The sequence below is a fragment of the Salarias fasciatus genome, chromosome 7 (assembly GCF_902148845.1).
Source record: "Salarias fasciatus chromosome 7, fSalaFa1.1, whole genome shotgun sequence".
NCBI classification, from domain to species: domain Eukaryota; kingdom Metazoa; phylum Chordata; class Actinopteri; order Blenniiformes; family Blenniidae; genus Salarias; species Salarias fasciatus.
The window spans coordinates 23,591,172-23,605,236 of record NC_043751.1 but is presented as its reverse complement, the minus strand read 5'-3'; the positions used below and the strand labels follow the sequence as shown (position 1 = coordinate 23,605,236).

At 44.4% G+C, this 14,065-nt stretch overlaps 1 protein-coding gene across 4 annotated transcripts in view; it reads left to right on the top strand.

Annotated features, from left to right (window-relative positions):
* The window catches only part of znf423 (zinc finger protein 423), a 153,653-nt gene that overhangs the window by 90,117 nt on the left and 49,471 nt on the right, over positions 1–14,065 (top strand). For 3 of the 4 annotated variants that reach the window (XM_030096376.1, XM_030096375.1, XM_030096378.1), the window contains one exon: positions 180–200. The exons of the other annotated variant lie outside the window; for it this stretch is intronic. In XM_030096376.1, coding sequence (XP_029952236.1) covers positions 180–200 — 21 coding nt within the window. The remainder of the gene's footprint in view (positions 1–179; positions 201–14,065) is intronic. 4 annotated transcript variants of the gene reach the window in all.

The window sequence follows — 14,065 nt, the reverse complement described above, 5'->3', positions numbered from 1 at the left end:
CTATAATGTTGCTTTCTTTTACGTCCTCCCTACACACACATACACACACACACACACACACACACACACACACACACACACACACATACACACACCACATTCACAGTATGTAATACTAATACTGCCCATTCTCTCCTCCGCTCTCCCCCATCCCCACCTGCCTATTGGATGGCCCGTAGAAGAGCCCGCCTGTCGGCAAGGTTTGTCCCCTTTCTGTCTCCTTAGCTCACACTATGAGCAAGGCAGCACTGTGCTGTCTCACTGCCTGCCCATCATCATAAACATTACCCTTGCTTATTGAATTTCTATTGATTAGCCTTCAGTGCGCATTAGCTTTGACGATCCGAGTCCGTGTTCAAAGAGCCACATCGCATGGTGTGGAGGCGTCGGAGGCAGAACCGCAGCACTCAACGCAGGCCAGGTGTTTTTCATCACCTCCCAGTAGCAGACGTGAGTGTACATAAAGAAGCTGTGTGAAGGAGTTCATTAAAATGAGGGAGGATTTTAAGTTGCAAACAGTTTAGCCAAACCTTTGCACAATTACCCCTCACCTCCACTCTTCATTCACCTCAATCCCTGCTGCTAGCTGCATGCTTCATTGTCCTTCCCACCTCGTACCCAACATACACACACAAACACACACATACACACATGCGCGCACACAGATGCCTTGGAGGTATCGAGTGGCCACTCACCTGGATCTAAGTGCTCCCTGCGGAGCGTGGTGGCTAATGATGTGTCCTCAGCATGAGCTTTACTTACCTATTTACATCAATGCACTCCAATAATTGTGGGTAGACATTCTTGTTCACATTCTTCTCATTTTGATATTCACAAACACTGAGAAACTTTGAAAACTGCTGTATTATTACTGGCATGAAGCATGTCGGCTGGTCTGGGCTCGTTTATCCCTCCCTTACATCAGATTTAGATCCGTGCTCTCTCTTTCCTAGCGGCGCCTCAATAAAGCATTTCCTCCCAGTCACAGGCACTTTAGCATTTAAGTTATATGTTGACTTTGGGTGAGGAGCACAAATATTTTCTGAAGCCATCTGTGTGGAATTGGGCATTAAATAATCTCAGCTTGCTTCAATTTTTTTTTTTACCTGGAGGTTGTATTTATGCGCAACTTCAAAACAGTCAACCTGCATTCAGCCCATCTATTAGCCTGCAGTCAAATCTGTGATGCGCTTGACTAGTAATGTCGGTCTACTGTCTAAGCAGCTGTCCCACGGGCTGCGGCTGAGCCTGTGTGTGTGTCTGCATACACATCTTGTTGTGCCTCTAAGTGCCCCCCCAACCCCCCCACCCTCTCTTTTTTTTTTTCCCCCTTTTACACATGCGTGCATGCACACACCTATCTGTACGTATGTGTATGCGGCAGTGAGCAGGGTCTGGTGTGGTTACTTTGTGTCACTGAAGACTTAATGAGGCGAATAAGAAGCTTTTAGAGTCAATGGAGGTGGATAATGTGGTTGAGGGCAGTGTGAGTGTGTGTGTGTGTGTCTGTGCCTGTGTGTCTTTGCCACCGGCTAGCAGAATTGCTGTTCTCGTCTGCCCTGCTGCACCTGAACTAATAAGATACAGACGGTCTTCTCTGTTTCTGGTGTGAATCACCAGTATCCGCACCCCGGACTGAGGAAATGACGTTACGTATTCGTCCTGGTGGGTCGCTGATTGTACTCGAAGCAGATCATATGTTGGACAGAGTCAATAGGATCTTTAAATATGATTGAGTAAAGCTGTCAGCCCGTCGAATAGTTTGTAAAAACCTCAGCGAAGTGCTGTGGGGAGGCTGGTAATCCTGTTACAGACACAAGTGTCCCTTCTGAGACTGTTTTTACACTGTCTGAGAAGAGTCTGCTCAAATGTCAACATGGTAAACAGCAGCTTAAAAAGTATGAAAAGATAAAAGCTGCTTTTATTCACTGCTCAGACACCTCATACTTCTTCTCAAACACTTCTCCTCACATGTGCTCTGCCTCCATGTTAGATCTGAAATTGCACGGGAGCTGTGACATGCAAAAGCCATGGATGAGGGATCAATAAAATGTAATGTTGCTCTACGTAATTTATGCTGCCTCATGTCGCCGTCTGTTATGGTATGCTATATAACGTTATGCTATGTCACGTTATCCTGCGTTGTTACTCTTTGTTATGCTACATTATGTCTTGATGCGCTGTTTTGATTCATCAACTTATTGTAACCAGCTGGGTCATGTTATGCTCTATCATATTTTGTTACATCATGTAACATTTGGTCACGCTTATGTCACATTATTTTACATTGTGTACTGCTGGTATGTTGTCCAAACTTCAGGAAAAAGACCCTGTGATGTGGTCTTTTTTCAGTTTTTTAATGAATAATTATGCTTTGGTGAATTATAGGCATCAGAGTGTCACTACTGTATGTTTAGGAATGTCTTCACAGCCCAGGTTTTCAAGCACAGAAAAGTATCAGACTTAGAATTTGTTAGTGATCCAATTTGCACCCTTAATCTCCATGTAACTGAAAGATATCATAAAAATGTTTTGCAAATCCTGAAGGGAAAAAAAAAAAAAAAACTAGTACTACCATCCCATTCAATCTCCGCTGTGATAGTATGAACGTCGGAACAGATGACAGCAGCCCCCCACCTCCTGCCTTCCCACCCCTCCTCCCTCCCTCCCTCCATCCATCCTTCCCTACATCCCTTCCTCCCTTCCTCCCTCACCACCTGGAGCCAGCGAGCTGTGACACCAGAGGGAAGGAGGGAGCGATGATGAAGGGACAGGGGACTGGAGGGAGAGGGAGAAAGGGAGAGAGAGAGGGGACCACGGAGGGCTAGATGAAGGAGAGAAGGTGGGGAAAGTGGATAGGAGGAGTGCAGATGGGGTGAGAAATAAATCGAGTATTATTTTATGTTTTGTTTTTTTTTTTTTTTTAATATATTTCAAAACTGACCTGTTTATTTCTCAAAATTTGACCGTATTTCAATGCCTGACACCTTTTGGATTTAGTTATTGTCACAGCTGGGAGCTCTTCTGTGCAGCCACAGTCTCCTGTGTTTTTTTGGCCTCTTTTCTAACCTTCAAAATATGGCATTAAAATATGCCTTTTTTTTTCAATTGCCAATTTGTTAAACGCAGACCTCATCTGTTCACCCTCTGTTACTTATTTCCTTACATTTCCTCTCACTCCCTATCATAATATGGTATATATGTCTTTATGTCTTTTGACACTGTTTAAATTAAGTGTTTGCTATTTTTTAGTCCCTATAACCTGCTATCACCTGCTTTATTGACTGTGCATGAACACGTAGACTGTGTGTGTGTGTGTGTGTGTGTGTGTGTGTGTGTGTGTGTGTGTGTGTCTCTGTGTGTGTGCGTGCATGTGTTTTGAAGGCTGGGAGCATGGTGGTCCCCTGGAGAGCTCATTTTGTCGTCTTCTCGCTTGATTTACCTTCTTCTTCTTCTGCTGTTTATTACCAGTCATTACAAGCTGTTTGGAAACCTAATAGGACACACTGACAAATAGACAGGGAGAGACCCAACCAGGATAGGCATCGAAACACAAAATAATGATGTGCGTGTGTGTGTGTGAGTGTGTGAGCGACAGCCAAAGAGAGTTTGCCTATGAGGATATTTGTACATGCAACATCAGCTGTCTTAACTCATGTATAGAAGTCTGCTTCGTGTGAGTGATGTCTTTTTCAGTCGTGTGTGTTTTGTGTGTGTGCGCGTGTGTGTGTTTGTGTGTGGAGACTGGACAAAGATAGACTTCTATGCAACTGTGCAACTGTACCTGCAGCCCCCCCCCCCCCATTCCCCCTTACGTTCCCTCCTCAGCCCGTCCAGGTGTGGCTGCACCAGCTGCTAAAGAGAATGGGACAATTACACGTTAACACACAACTGAACACACAGTCACACACCTCCTCTCTCTCTCTCTCTCTCTCTCTCTCTCTCTCTCTCTCTCTCTCTCTCTCTCTCTCTCTCTCTCTCTCTCTGCTGGCTAATTGTCACAAGACAAACAAGGCGCTTTGCCTTTATGCGCTTCATAAACAGGGGCCAAGCAACAATTAACTCCCTGCTTAATTCACTAACTATTCTGAATTCATTTTCTCCTGTGACAGGCACATCTGTCACAGCTGGTAGTGAGTAAGTGCGTGTGTGCGAGTGTGTCTGTGTGTGTGTGTGTTTTGTTGCAGTTTGGGTTAAGTGCGCTGGAATGTAATGAACGTTGTGCCGTTAAAGAGGATATACGGAGTCTGATTGCTTCAGCATGCGAGTCAGATGAAGTGTCACAGGTGAACACCTTCATAGTGAGTGTGTGTTAGTAAGAAAAGAGAGAGCAAGAGATATGGAGAAAGCGAGAGAGAGAGGACACCAGAGAGTTTTTCAGTGTGTGTGAACAAAGAGAATGTTGAGCATATGCTGGTGTTTGATTTCTGTGTGTCCTTTGCGATGCTTTATGGTTATGTTTGCTCGTGTGTTTGTGGGTTTATACACAGAAGGTGTGTGTGTTTGTGTGTATGTGTGTGTGTGTTTTTGGGGGGGGGGGACTTGCTTTCAAAGCATTGTGATGTAATGCAGCAGGCTGTGTTGACCTATATTTCATTTAGAGGAAAGCGTGAGATGAAGATCGCGGAGGCTTTAGAGGACAGCATGGACACAAATGATTGTGCGCGGAGTGAAGTTACCTCTGTGACGGAGTCACGATCTGTTCAGGGTGAACATTACTCATGATCAGCTGGGTTCGGGCCCCCACAACTGTGACTTGATGATGGATAACAGTATATGAATCAAATTACACAACCAACACAAGCGTTCTTCGTCATCAAGGATCTCAAGCTTCTGGGAAGGACACAAAGTCTGACAGCTACTCCTCCACATTAAAAGAAGCCAGTCGAGTTGGTTGGGGCATCCTAGTAGGATGCTCCTTCATCCACCTGGGAAGAGGCCCTGGGGTCAGCCGAGGACCCCCAGATTATATCTATTCAAAGAGTGGCTTGGAAAGACAGCAGAAGGATTGAAGTCCTTGGAAGCAAGCAGAGCACCGGGAGGAAACTGGCACATGAAGAACATGCAAACACCAGCAGACAGACTGAAGCTGGATGTTTCGCAATAACTGAATGATGCTGAAATTAAGCAGCAGAAACAGTAGTTATTATACATCAGTTGGGTGAGATTTTGGACAACATGGAGGGAGCAGGTAAAACAGGAAGACTCAAGTGAATGCAAATCAACAGGGTGAAATGAGGAGCGAGGCCGGCCGTGCACGGGAGGATGGAGATGAATAAAGCGAGTGGTGGAGAGAGCGAGAGAGAGAGAGAGGATGAGAGCGATTTCTGGCAGGTTTTGGCTCACGTTTGGTCCTCTTGCCGAGCAGCTGGACTTCATTAGTGGCTGGTGTTAATTACTGGGACTGTACACACACATGCACACACGCACCGGCACGCGAACACACACTGGTGGGGTGCACGCACGTGCGCGCGCGCACGCAGGCTGTGATTCAGGGTCACCTTGCTAGCCTTGTTTGAACCAGCAGAGAGAGGAGGAGATGGTGCCAGACAGACAGAAAAACAGAATTTGAGGGAGCTCGCACACAAGTGTCAGTCCACTGTGGGAGTTTTATATGTTATTAATGGGATTTTGAGGAGCCACATAGTAAGCAGCTGGTGGATGGACAGGCGATGTTGTATTATACTCAGTCAATGTTGGAACAGGAATAAATGTGTTGGCAGATGATCGTGTTAAAGGAGGGACAGGAGAAAGCCCTATAAAATACAGTTTATGCATAGTTTTTAATTGTTATTGACAGCACTGTGAATGTGGCGCAGCAGTGTGTGTGTCACATCATTATTATCATTTAACAATAATGATGTTGTCGTGATGAGTTGTTTGAAAATGTGCTGAAAGACACAATATCCAGCGGATTTGTGATGCACTCTTTTTCTGAGTTTGTAATTTTTAGTAAGTCTACCTACATGAGGTACCATAAAAAAAAAAAAAAACATCCTGTTCAGCTTTTCAAAGCATAAATCTAGTGTTCTGCCAGCTATTCCTCCAAAAGTTTCAAAAAACTAAGACCCTGTCCTTGTTTTGTGATCTTGAGCCGTCACAGATTAACCCAGATGAGCAGTATTTTCACAGGCATCTATTCCCACCCAAAGATAATATGAAGATCATCCTCTGACAGTGTTTTTGAGTCTTAGTGTGACTAAAGCTACTCACCAACGAATACAAGTGCAGCAGAAAATGTTTCAATAATCAATAAGATGCCAACGCTACACCCAAGTAATGGCTTGCTAATTCCCATGGAGGTAAAACACAAGATGGCTTTCACAGGAACAACTGCTCTGTTCTTGGTTAGCTTCATTTATTTATCACCTGACTGCTCCGGCGATGCACATGGATGAGTCACATGATTACGCGTTTTGTTATTCCTGCACGCTGGTGTGTGTCTTAGTGGCCGTCACCTCTGACTCAGTGGAGGTTTGAATCCAAGTCTGTGAGATCTATGTTATATGATGGACATCTGCTTGAATTGCTCAGAACAGGATCATCTCACTGTAATCTGGCTTTGAATACAGATATCCTGTTCTTGGCATACAGGCTGTAAATGCAGGCTTGTTGCCAGAGGTGTTTTTTTTTTTTTTTTTCTACAAATGTAAGGTAATTAATCGAGCTGCTGGAGATGAGTTTGATGGAGAAAAAGCAGTTACAGTATGAAAAAAAAAATCATATCTGTACGTCCAGAACGGCGGCGGATTGGCAGTGCTTGCTCACAGGTTTGGTAAGTCCACCGGAACAAACAATCTATAATGTGGAGCTCCACCACGAGCTGTTGATTCAGACTCCAAAATCATGTTTCTGAGTACCGATCCAGGAGAGAGAGAGAGAAGGGAAGATGGTTTAAAAACAGGCAGCAGCACAGCGTGAGCTGGGATGCTAAGCCATGCTGGGAGAGGTTGAAGGGTTTTCTTTGGCTCTTAATTACACGGCAGAAGACAGGAGAAGGCAGGAGCGAGCACGAGGAAGAGAGAAAGGTTGATACAACGGTGTACACCGTCGCTCTTATCTTTCGTCTCTAAACAGATGTCGACCAGGCTGTTCTCTTTATTGCAGTACAAAGGCCCTCTGACAAAAACACACACACAGGCATGCACACACATCCTCCTGGATAAATCAATGCATTCTGGTTTCAGTAATTTCCCAAGGTGCTTTGCTCTGCCCCCCTTGGGTGAGCAAGGTGACAAAGCCAGCCGCGAAGGAGAGAATCTCTTACTTTCTGCCCTCCTTTTTTTAGCCCTTGTTTGCTTTCTTTCTTATCTTCTCCTCCATTATTGCTTTCATCATTCTTACCTTTCTCTATAGCAGGTGCATTTACACAATATGCAATATTCTGCCGCTCTGATGAAGGAGCTCTGTGAGGCATTTGCTTTATCTTTGCCTAAAAAAGGAAATCCATCAGCAGTAAGTGACAGGCAGAACTCATCAGACCGAGTTACCTTTTAGTTTCTCTTCATTACCGAGACTCACGGTGTTCCTGTTGCACTTTTTTTTTCCAGTTTGAAAGGTGTTGTTCTGTTAGCAGTCAGTAACAGCAGATGGATTCTTGCCTGTAATTATTGCCAAGATACTGCAAAGTTGCAGTATTTGTCTCCGGTAAGTTTTTTGAGTGTTGTGAGATGCTTTAGATGCAGAGTTGAGTATGTGGGTTGCCACCATGAAAATGCTAAACCTGCTTTTCTTTGCGGGTGTTTTTGTGGATTGGACGGCTGACATCTTGCTGACACACAACTTTAATGCTTATTTATTGCCAAGACGTATTGTGACAAAAAAGAAATAATCTACCAACCTATAAAATCTTTAAATTTAGAGTGTATTTCCTTTAAAAGTGCGAAGTATTTCTCAATCTTCCAGGACCTCTCCTAAAGTAAAATCAGTAAATTTTCTTTATTCAGAATAAACATTTAAAAATATGAAGTAAACATGAGAAAATAACTACACCCACGCATTCAGGTCTGCTGCTCATTCCTCTAAAGCTCCTTTTCAGAAAAAGTTAAAAAGTACCATACAAAGAACATGGAAAAAAAAAAAACCAGGATATGTACACCATTAAGGCTGGTGATGAGAGGTTTATAGACAAAAGAGAGATGCAAAAAATGCAATAATTAGAATGAAAGCAAAGTAAATACATTGTATAAAAAAACATTTCCCAAAAATCTATTAAAACCCAATTAAAAATAGACCCGCATCCGCCTGCAAAAATCTATGTGTTCCGGTTTCAGTAATTTCCCAAGGTGCTTTGCTTCACCCCTCCATGCCCCCTTGGGCACTGGACGCCAGAGACCCGTCTGAGTTTAAATCTCAGTGTTTCACAATATTTTTGCTCGCCTGTGTAAAATGTTCCCATTTGCTCAACTACTTCAACCAGAAAGCATTCATCACTGATAAAAACAGCAGAATTTGACAAAACAGGACGGATCGGGCTGAATTTAGCCGCTTCCAGCATGTTTGTTTTTGCCATCACAGAATTCAGGTCTTTTTTACATGATGCAAGAGTCAACATCTAAAAGCACATTTTGTGCACATTTGTGCCTGCAGTAAAAAAAAAAAAAAAAAAAAAAAGAAGAAGAAGAAGAAAAAAAAAAGCTATTCGAGCTGCTTTTTCTGAGCGTTTCTGAGCTTGTGCCGGCACAATGTCCTACACAGCATAAAACATCTCACCTGCAGCGCTCCATCACACGGGTGTATTTTCTGTTTTGTAAAGGCTTTGTAATCTGGCGGCGTGCTGCAGGTCTGTGGACCGGATGCAGAACGGGGCAGCAAACACCGTGTGAACTCCGCACCCACAACCATAATGATAATTACAATCATTATGCTAATTTTACCTCGACGTGTGATTCACTGAGCTCCAGAGACGAGGGAAGAACTTTGTCCACTTTGCTGACTTCACTTCGGTGACCCTGCCGCTCACTCCTCCTCCTCGACCGGCTCTTTCCTTCCCCAGCAACCCGTCTCAGCTTCTTCATCCCACGTTCACTGTCCCTCCTCATCTCATCCTACCTCTCCTGGATGAGAGACGCTCATTTGTGACAGAGCCAACCTGCTAATGGTGGATGGCAAGAAACAAAACTGGTCATGCCAAATATGCACACAGGCAGACGCACACACGCACGCGCGCGTGCACGGCGTTTTACGCACAGAACCCGAGCATCCAGCCACAAATACGCGTACTGACTCTTAGGCATTCTCAGGTATATGCAGACACACACACACACACACACACACACACACACGCGCGTGTGCACACGCGGACACACACCGCTGAATAGATACACAACACATTCACACTAATGTATTCACATAAAACTCAGTGTGCTCCCTGCTGCATTGCTCCTGGTGCTGGGCTCCCTCTCTGCTCTGCGCCGCGCCTCCTCCTCTTCGTCCTCCTCCCCCACCACCTCCTTCTCCTTCTCCCAGTACATCTGGCACGCTCAGCTGCCGAGGAGCGCCATAATTATCCCGCCGGAGACGCACATACTCGCACATGCATACACACACTCCGCGACGAAATCTCACACACACTTGTCTTCGGCGATCCGCGCCGCTCCCTGCTGCTCTTCGTCACTACCGGGGCTTCATTAGAGTGTGTGTGTGCGTGTGTGTGTGTGTGTGTTGATGCATGGTGCTTTTGGATGCTATCCAGATGTTTTTTTCTTTATAGTTGAGGAGTCGGGCGTGTCCTAGATGCAACTGCCCCCGCTTCTGTATGCTTAATGTTTTGGGGGGTTTTTTTTCTGCCTGTCTCACATAAATTGTGATTTCTCTTCCCTTTTAACACAATTCATATCAGGGTCCAGTCTAATTTAGCCATCAGGTAGCAGACAGCATGCAGAGAATCCCTCTTTGTGGGGCTGGACGTCATTGAGCTACAGAAATAACATTAGGATTTATGTCCTGATTGCTCGTATCCGTGTCATCATATGCAGAGCAAGAAACTCTTACATTTGATCATCATGTTTAGTTGTACAAATTAGCAAAAACAAAGACAACAGCCATGAAAAAGACTAAAAAAAAAAAAAAAAAAGCTCTCATCTTTACAATGCAAGCACAAGTAGAAATATTAAGAACTCAGTCCGCACTCACATTTTTTCCTCTCCCTGCAGTAGTAAGTGCCGAGCTGTTTTTAGTCTGTCTGGTGTCACTTTATAATTACTGGTCTGTTCAAGGAAAGGACAGGCTGAGATCGGAGTGCTGCTGTCTGGGGTGGGTGGGCTCAGGCACTGTGTGTGCGTGTGTGTGTGTGTGTGAGTGTGTGTGTGTGTGTATGTGTGTGCGTGCGTGCGTGCGTGCGCGCGTCTCGGCGAGCAAAGAGAGTGTGAATGAGTGCGTATGGTGTGATTGGCAGTAATTGTGTGTACCGTAATTGTGTGTGTATGTGTGTGTATTTATAGTATGATTGGCGTTCGGTGTGTAAGCGTGTGGGTGTGTGTTTGCGAGCAGAGTCGCATAGGGCCCGCTGCGGCTGCTCAGAGTGGTGCTGCAGGTTTGATTCCCGGTGCCACTTTGTGTCAGACTTACCGCAGAGCCGAAAGCAATTGAGCTTTGTCAAAAGGGTCTGGAAACGCCTCCCACCAGTCCATTTTCAATCCGAGCTTTTAGTGCCACAGGAAGCATGGAATAAAGCACCTGCATCAGTCACATGGATCGGCGCTAAATTCCAATCAGGTGACAAGCTTTGACTCTGTCTGGATGTCAGTGAGACAATAAAGCGCTTGAGCCTGTTGATTGCTGTATTTGTAGAACTCCTACCTTCACTATTTTTGCCTAATCCCTTTTTTTATTACACATTTAAAAGTGGCTTTATGTTTGTTGATAATATACTACAGCTGTTAAAGGAGCGTTTAATTTGTGCTTGTCTGCTTACTCACATCTAGTTGGAATTCTTTTTCTTTGTTTCTTTTTTTTTCTTTCTGATACAGCAAAATTCTTTCCAGTAACTTGTTGGTTATTTAGCTCACATGCACGTTTTCATTTGTTTAGAGTCTGCAGCTTTCATGCTCGCACTGAACAACTTAATTGACTGGCCAGGATGTGTTGCAAAGCGCGGAACATCTGCTCGCTTTTGTTCGCTGACAAGTCCAATAAAACAGAAACAAGACGGCTGTGTTTCGTCAACGGCGTCGGGCGAAACCGACGATCCCGTAATGCTTTTGTCGCGGTTATGTGAACAGAAAGCGAGAGACAGACAGGAAAAGCCGCAGATGGCTCGAGCAAGCAAACAATTTTGGTCTGCGGAGATGCTCAGTCTTATATCGCAGCGGTCTCAATCGTAAAGCATCATTCGGAAATCATCTCAGATAATTTGTCACAATGTGTGAATGATTTAAGTGTGTATCTTAGTTACTCTTACTGAGCAACTGAAAAAAAACAAATTCCAGGATATATTAAAGCACATTTCAGAGGTACCGATGACTGAAGGGTTGAATTTAGAGATTTCTCGTGTTGTTATGATGGCCAGGTACCATCAGCTGAATGTAGCAAAGTAAACAGCATGTAGGCACAAACTGTTCGAGCAAGCTTTTGAAAAAAGGAAGTATGCCTGCGCACACACACACACACACACACACACACACACACACACACACACACACACACACACACACAAACCGAAAAATAATGAGCAATTTTTGACCTGATGAAAAATCTGCTGAGAAATGTTGTCAAAAAACAAAATGTGGCTGATATGTGTGAAGAATTAACTGACTGAAACCGGAAATATGGAAAAGTGGATGATTTTATTTACTGCCACAGGCGGCCACACGTAGCTCTTTAACTGCTCCGTAGCTGTGAAAAACATTACTTGTAAAATGAAGTTGTTATTTTGATTTATTGTTCCAAAGCAGAAAATCTTTATTAGGAAAACTCGTCTTTGTGCTTTCAGCGCCACGGATGTAACAAAGAATATGTCAGTATTACAGCAAAAATAATTTGCATCGCATCCTGCCCCTTTCATTTCAGATGATTTATGCTAAGTTTCTAAAGGTAATAGCTACATTCAGTGTGAAAATGGTGAAAATGACTTTAGAACGAATGGCATTACAATCATGCAATAAGCTTCACTTTTTTTGTCTTAAATGCAATAAATAATAAACTTTAAACTTCTTACTCTGTAGGTTAAATGCATTTTTCTTAGTGGGTCAAACTGTTGCAGATGGCTGGTTTTCTTTCCTGTGAAGTGCTATAGATTTGCCATATCTCAGACACCCACCCCCACAAACACATCCAGATGTAAATACCCTCCCATACAACATAGATATATTGATTATACCATATGCGGGATAAATTGGTGATACATCTGAGCAGAGAATATCTGAGGCATACTGATGTGCAATCCCCACTCACATAATGAGAAGCTAAGGGACTGCTTGAATGGCCTGCTATAGTTGGCTTCTGTTCCTCTGTCCTCTCCTCCTTTAATCCCTGCTGCTCTCTCCTGCACTCCATCATCCCGTCCCTCCCTCTACCCCGCCGCCACCACCCCCACCGGCACTTCCTTCTATTCATTGTCTGTCCACTTCCCCTAAGGTAACAGGTTGGCCCATGAGATTCGGTGGACTCTCTCTCTTTCTCATACACACACAGTGCTGGGGGCCTCAGCAGAAGTGTAATTTCCCCAGTGTTCTACCTAACCTGGAATATCTGACACTGTGACACCAGAAGTGTGTGTGTGTGTGTGTGTGTGCTTGTGTGTGTGTGTGTGTGTGTGCATGGGGGAGATGTGGAATTTTGCAAAAGGGGGAGAGGTCTGACGGTTCAGAGGGGGGAATCCACTGTGTTGTGTTTTTCTTTGTGAGCCTTTGCAGAAGCTGCCTGGTTTCCACAATGGGACCAAACGGGGACTAGCCGGGGCTGAGGGGCAAATCACAGATGTTATAGGATTTCTTGGGAGGTCAAAGAGAATAAAGGTTCAATCCAGCTGCTGTTCCAGTGCACCTGCAGTATGTGAACACATCCGCGCATTCTGCACACCGCTTTATCTGACTCAGGGCTGTGTTGTGCTGGAGCAGATCAGAGCTGCCTGATGGCAGAGCCAGGATGCACCCTGGACAGGACAGGAGTCCATCACAGGGCAAACAGAGGGAAACAGCCACACACACTCACATTTACACATGAAAGTAATTTAAAGTCACCAGTTGGCCTCAAAGTCATGTTTTTGGATTGTGGGAGGACTTGAACCGGGCCCACAATGAATCTAGAGCGCCAGCCACTGCACCAATGTGCCGCCTTGTGTCCCGCATTTTACCCAAAATAATTACTATATTAACTGAGATACTGTGTGGAAAAAAAGGTCAAATTGCTCGAAGGGGGGGGGGGGGGGAGAAAGAAATGCATCAGTGTGATTGGTTTGGTGCAGTCTCTGGTGATTTTTTTTTTTTTTTTTAATTTCTTTTAACTGAAGAGTTTCATATTGTGCAAAGAAAACCGAGACTTTTGGAAAGTACTGAGTGTAGGTAGAAGTGTATAGACTTTCACATCTGTAGCACTGAAAGTAGGTTCTGCAAGAGGGAAACCGAATCCCAAGCGAGAGCAGTGATTGAACCTCAAAAATTAGTTAACATACAGTGGTGGTCCTAACTTTATATACAGAAACTTACTTTATTTTCATATGCTTAAAATTCTGCTCGAGTATACATGGCATGGTATGCAGAAAAAGTGAAAAGCTTTACACTATAGTATCGTGTGTGTGTGGTTGTGTTTAACGTCTTTGTTAATTAGCGGTCATTCGATGTGGTTTTGTGTCATCAGCTCCGGCACAGTCGGAGTCTCTCTGTCCGTCCATCTGTCCATCCATCACTGTAATGCCTGCAGACAGAGCTGGCTCCCTGACTAAAGTTTGAACAAATGGCTGTTGGATCGATAGCTTCCCACCAGCAATATTTGGTATCAATGCATGTCCTCCTCATTACCGCAGCAGGCTGCCCTCTCCATGGACCTGAATTATTCATACACACAAACAGGCACAAACACACAGCTCTACACACACACACGGACACACACGCGCGCGCACACACAC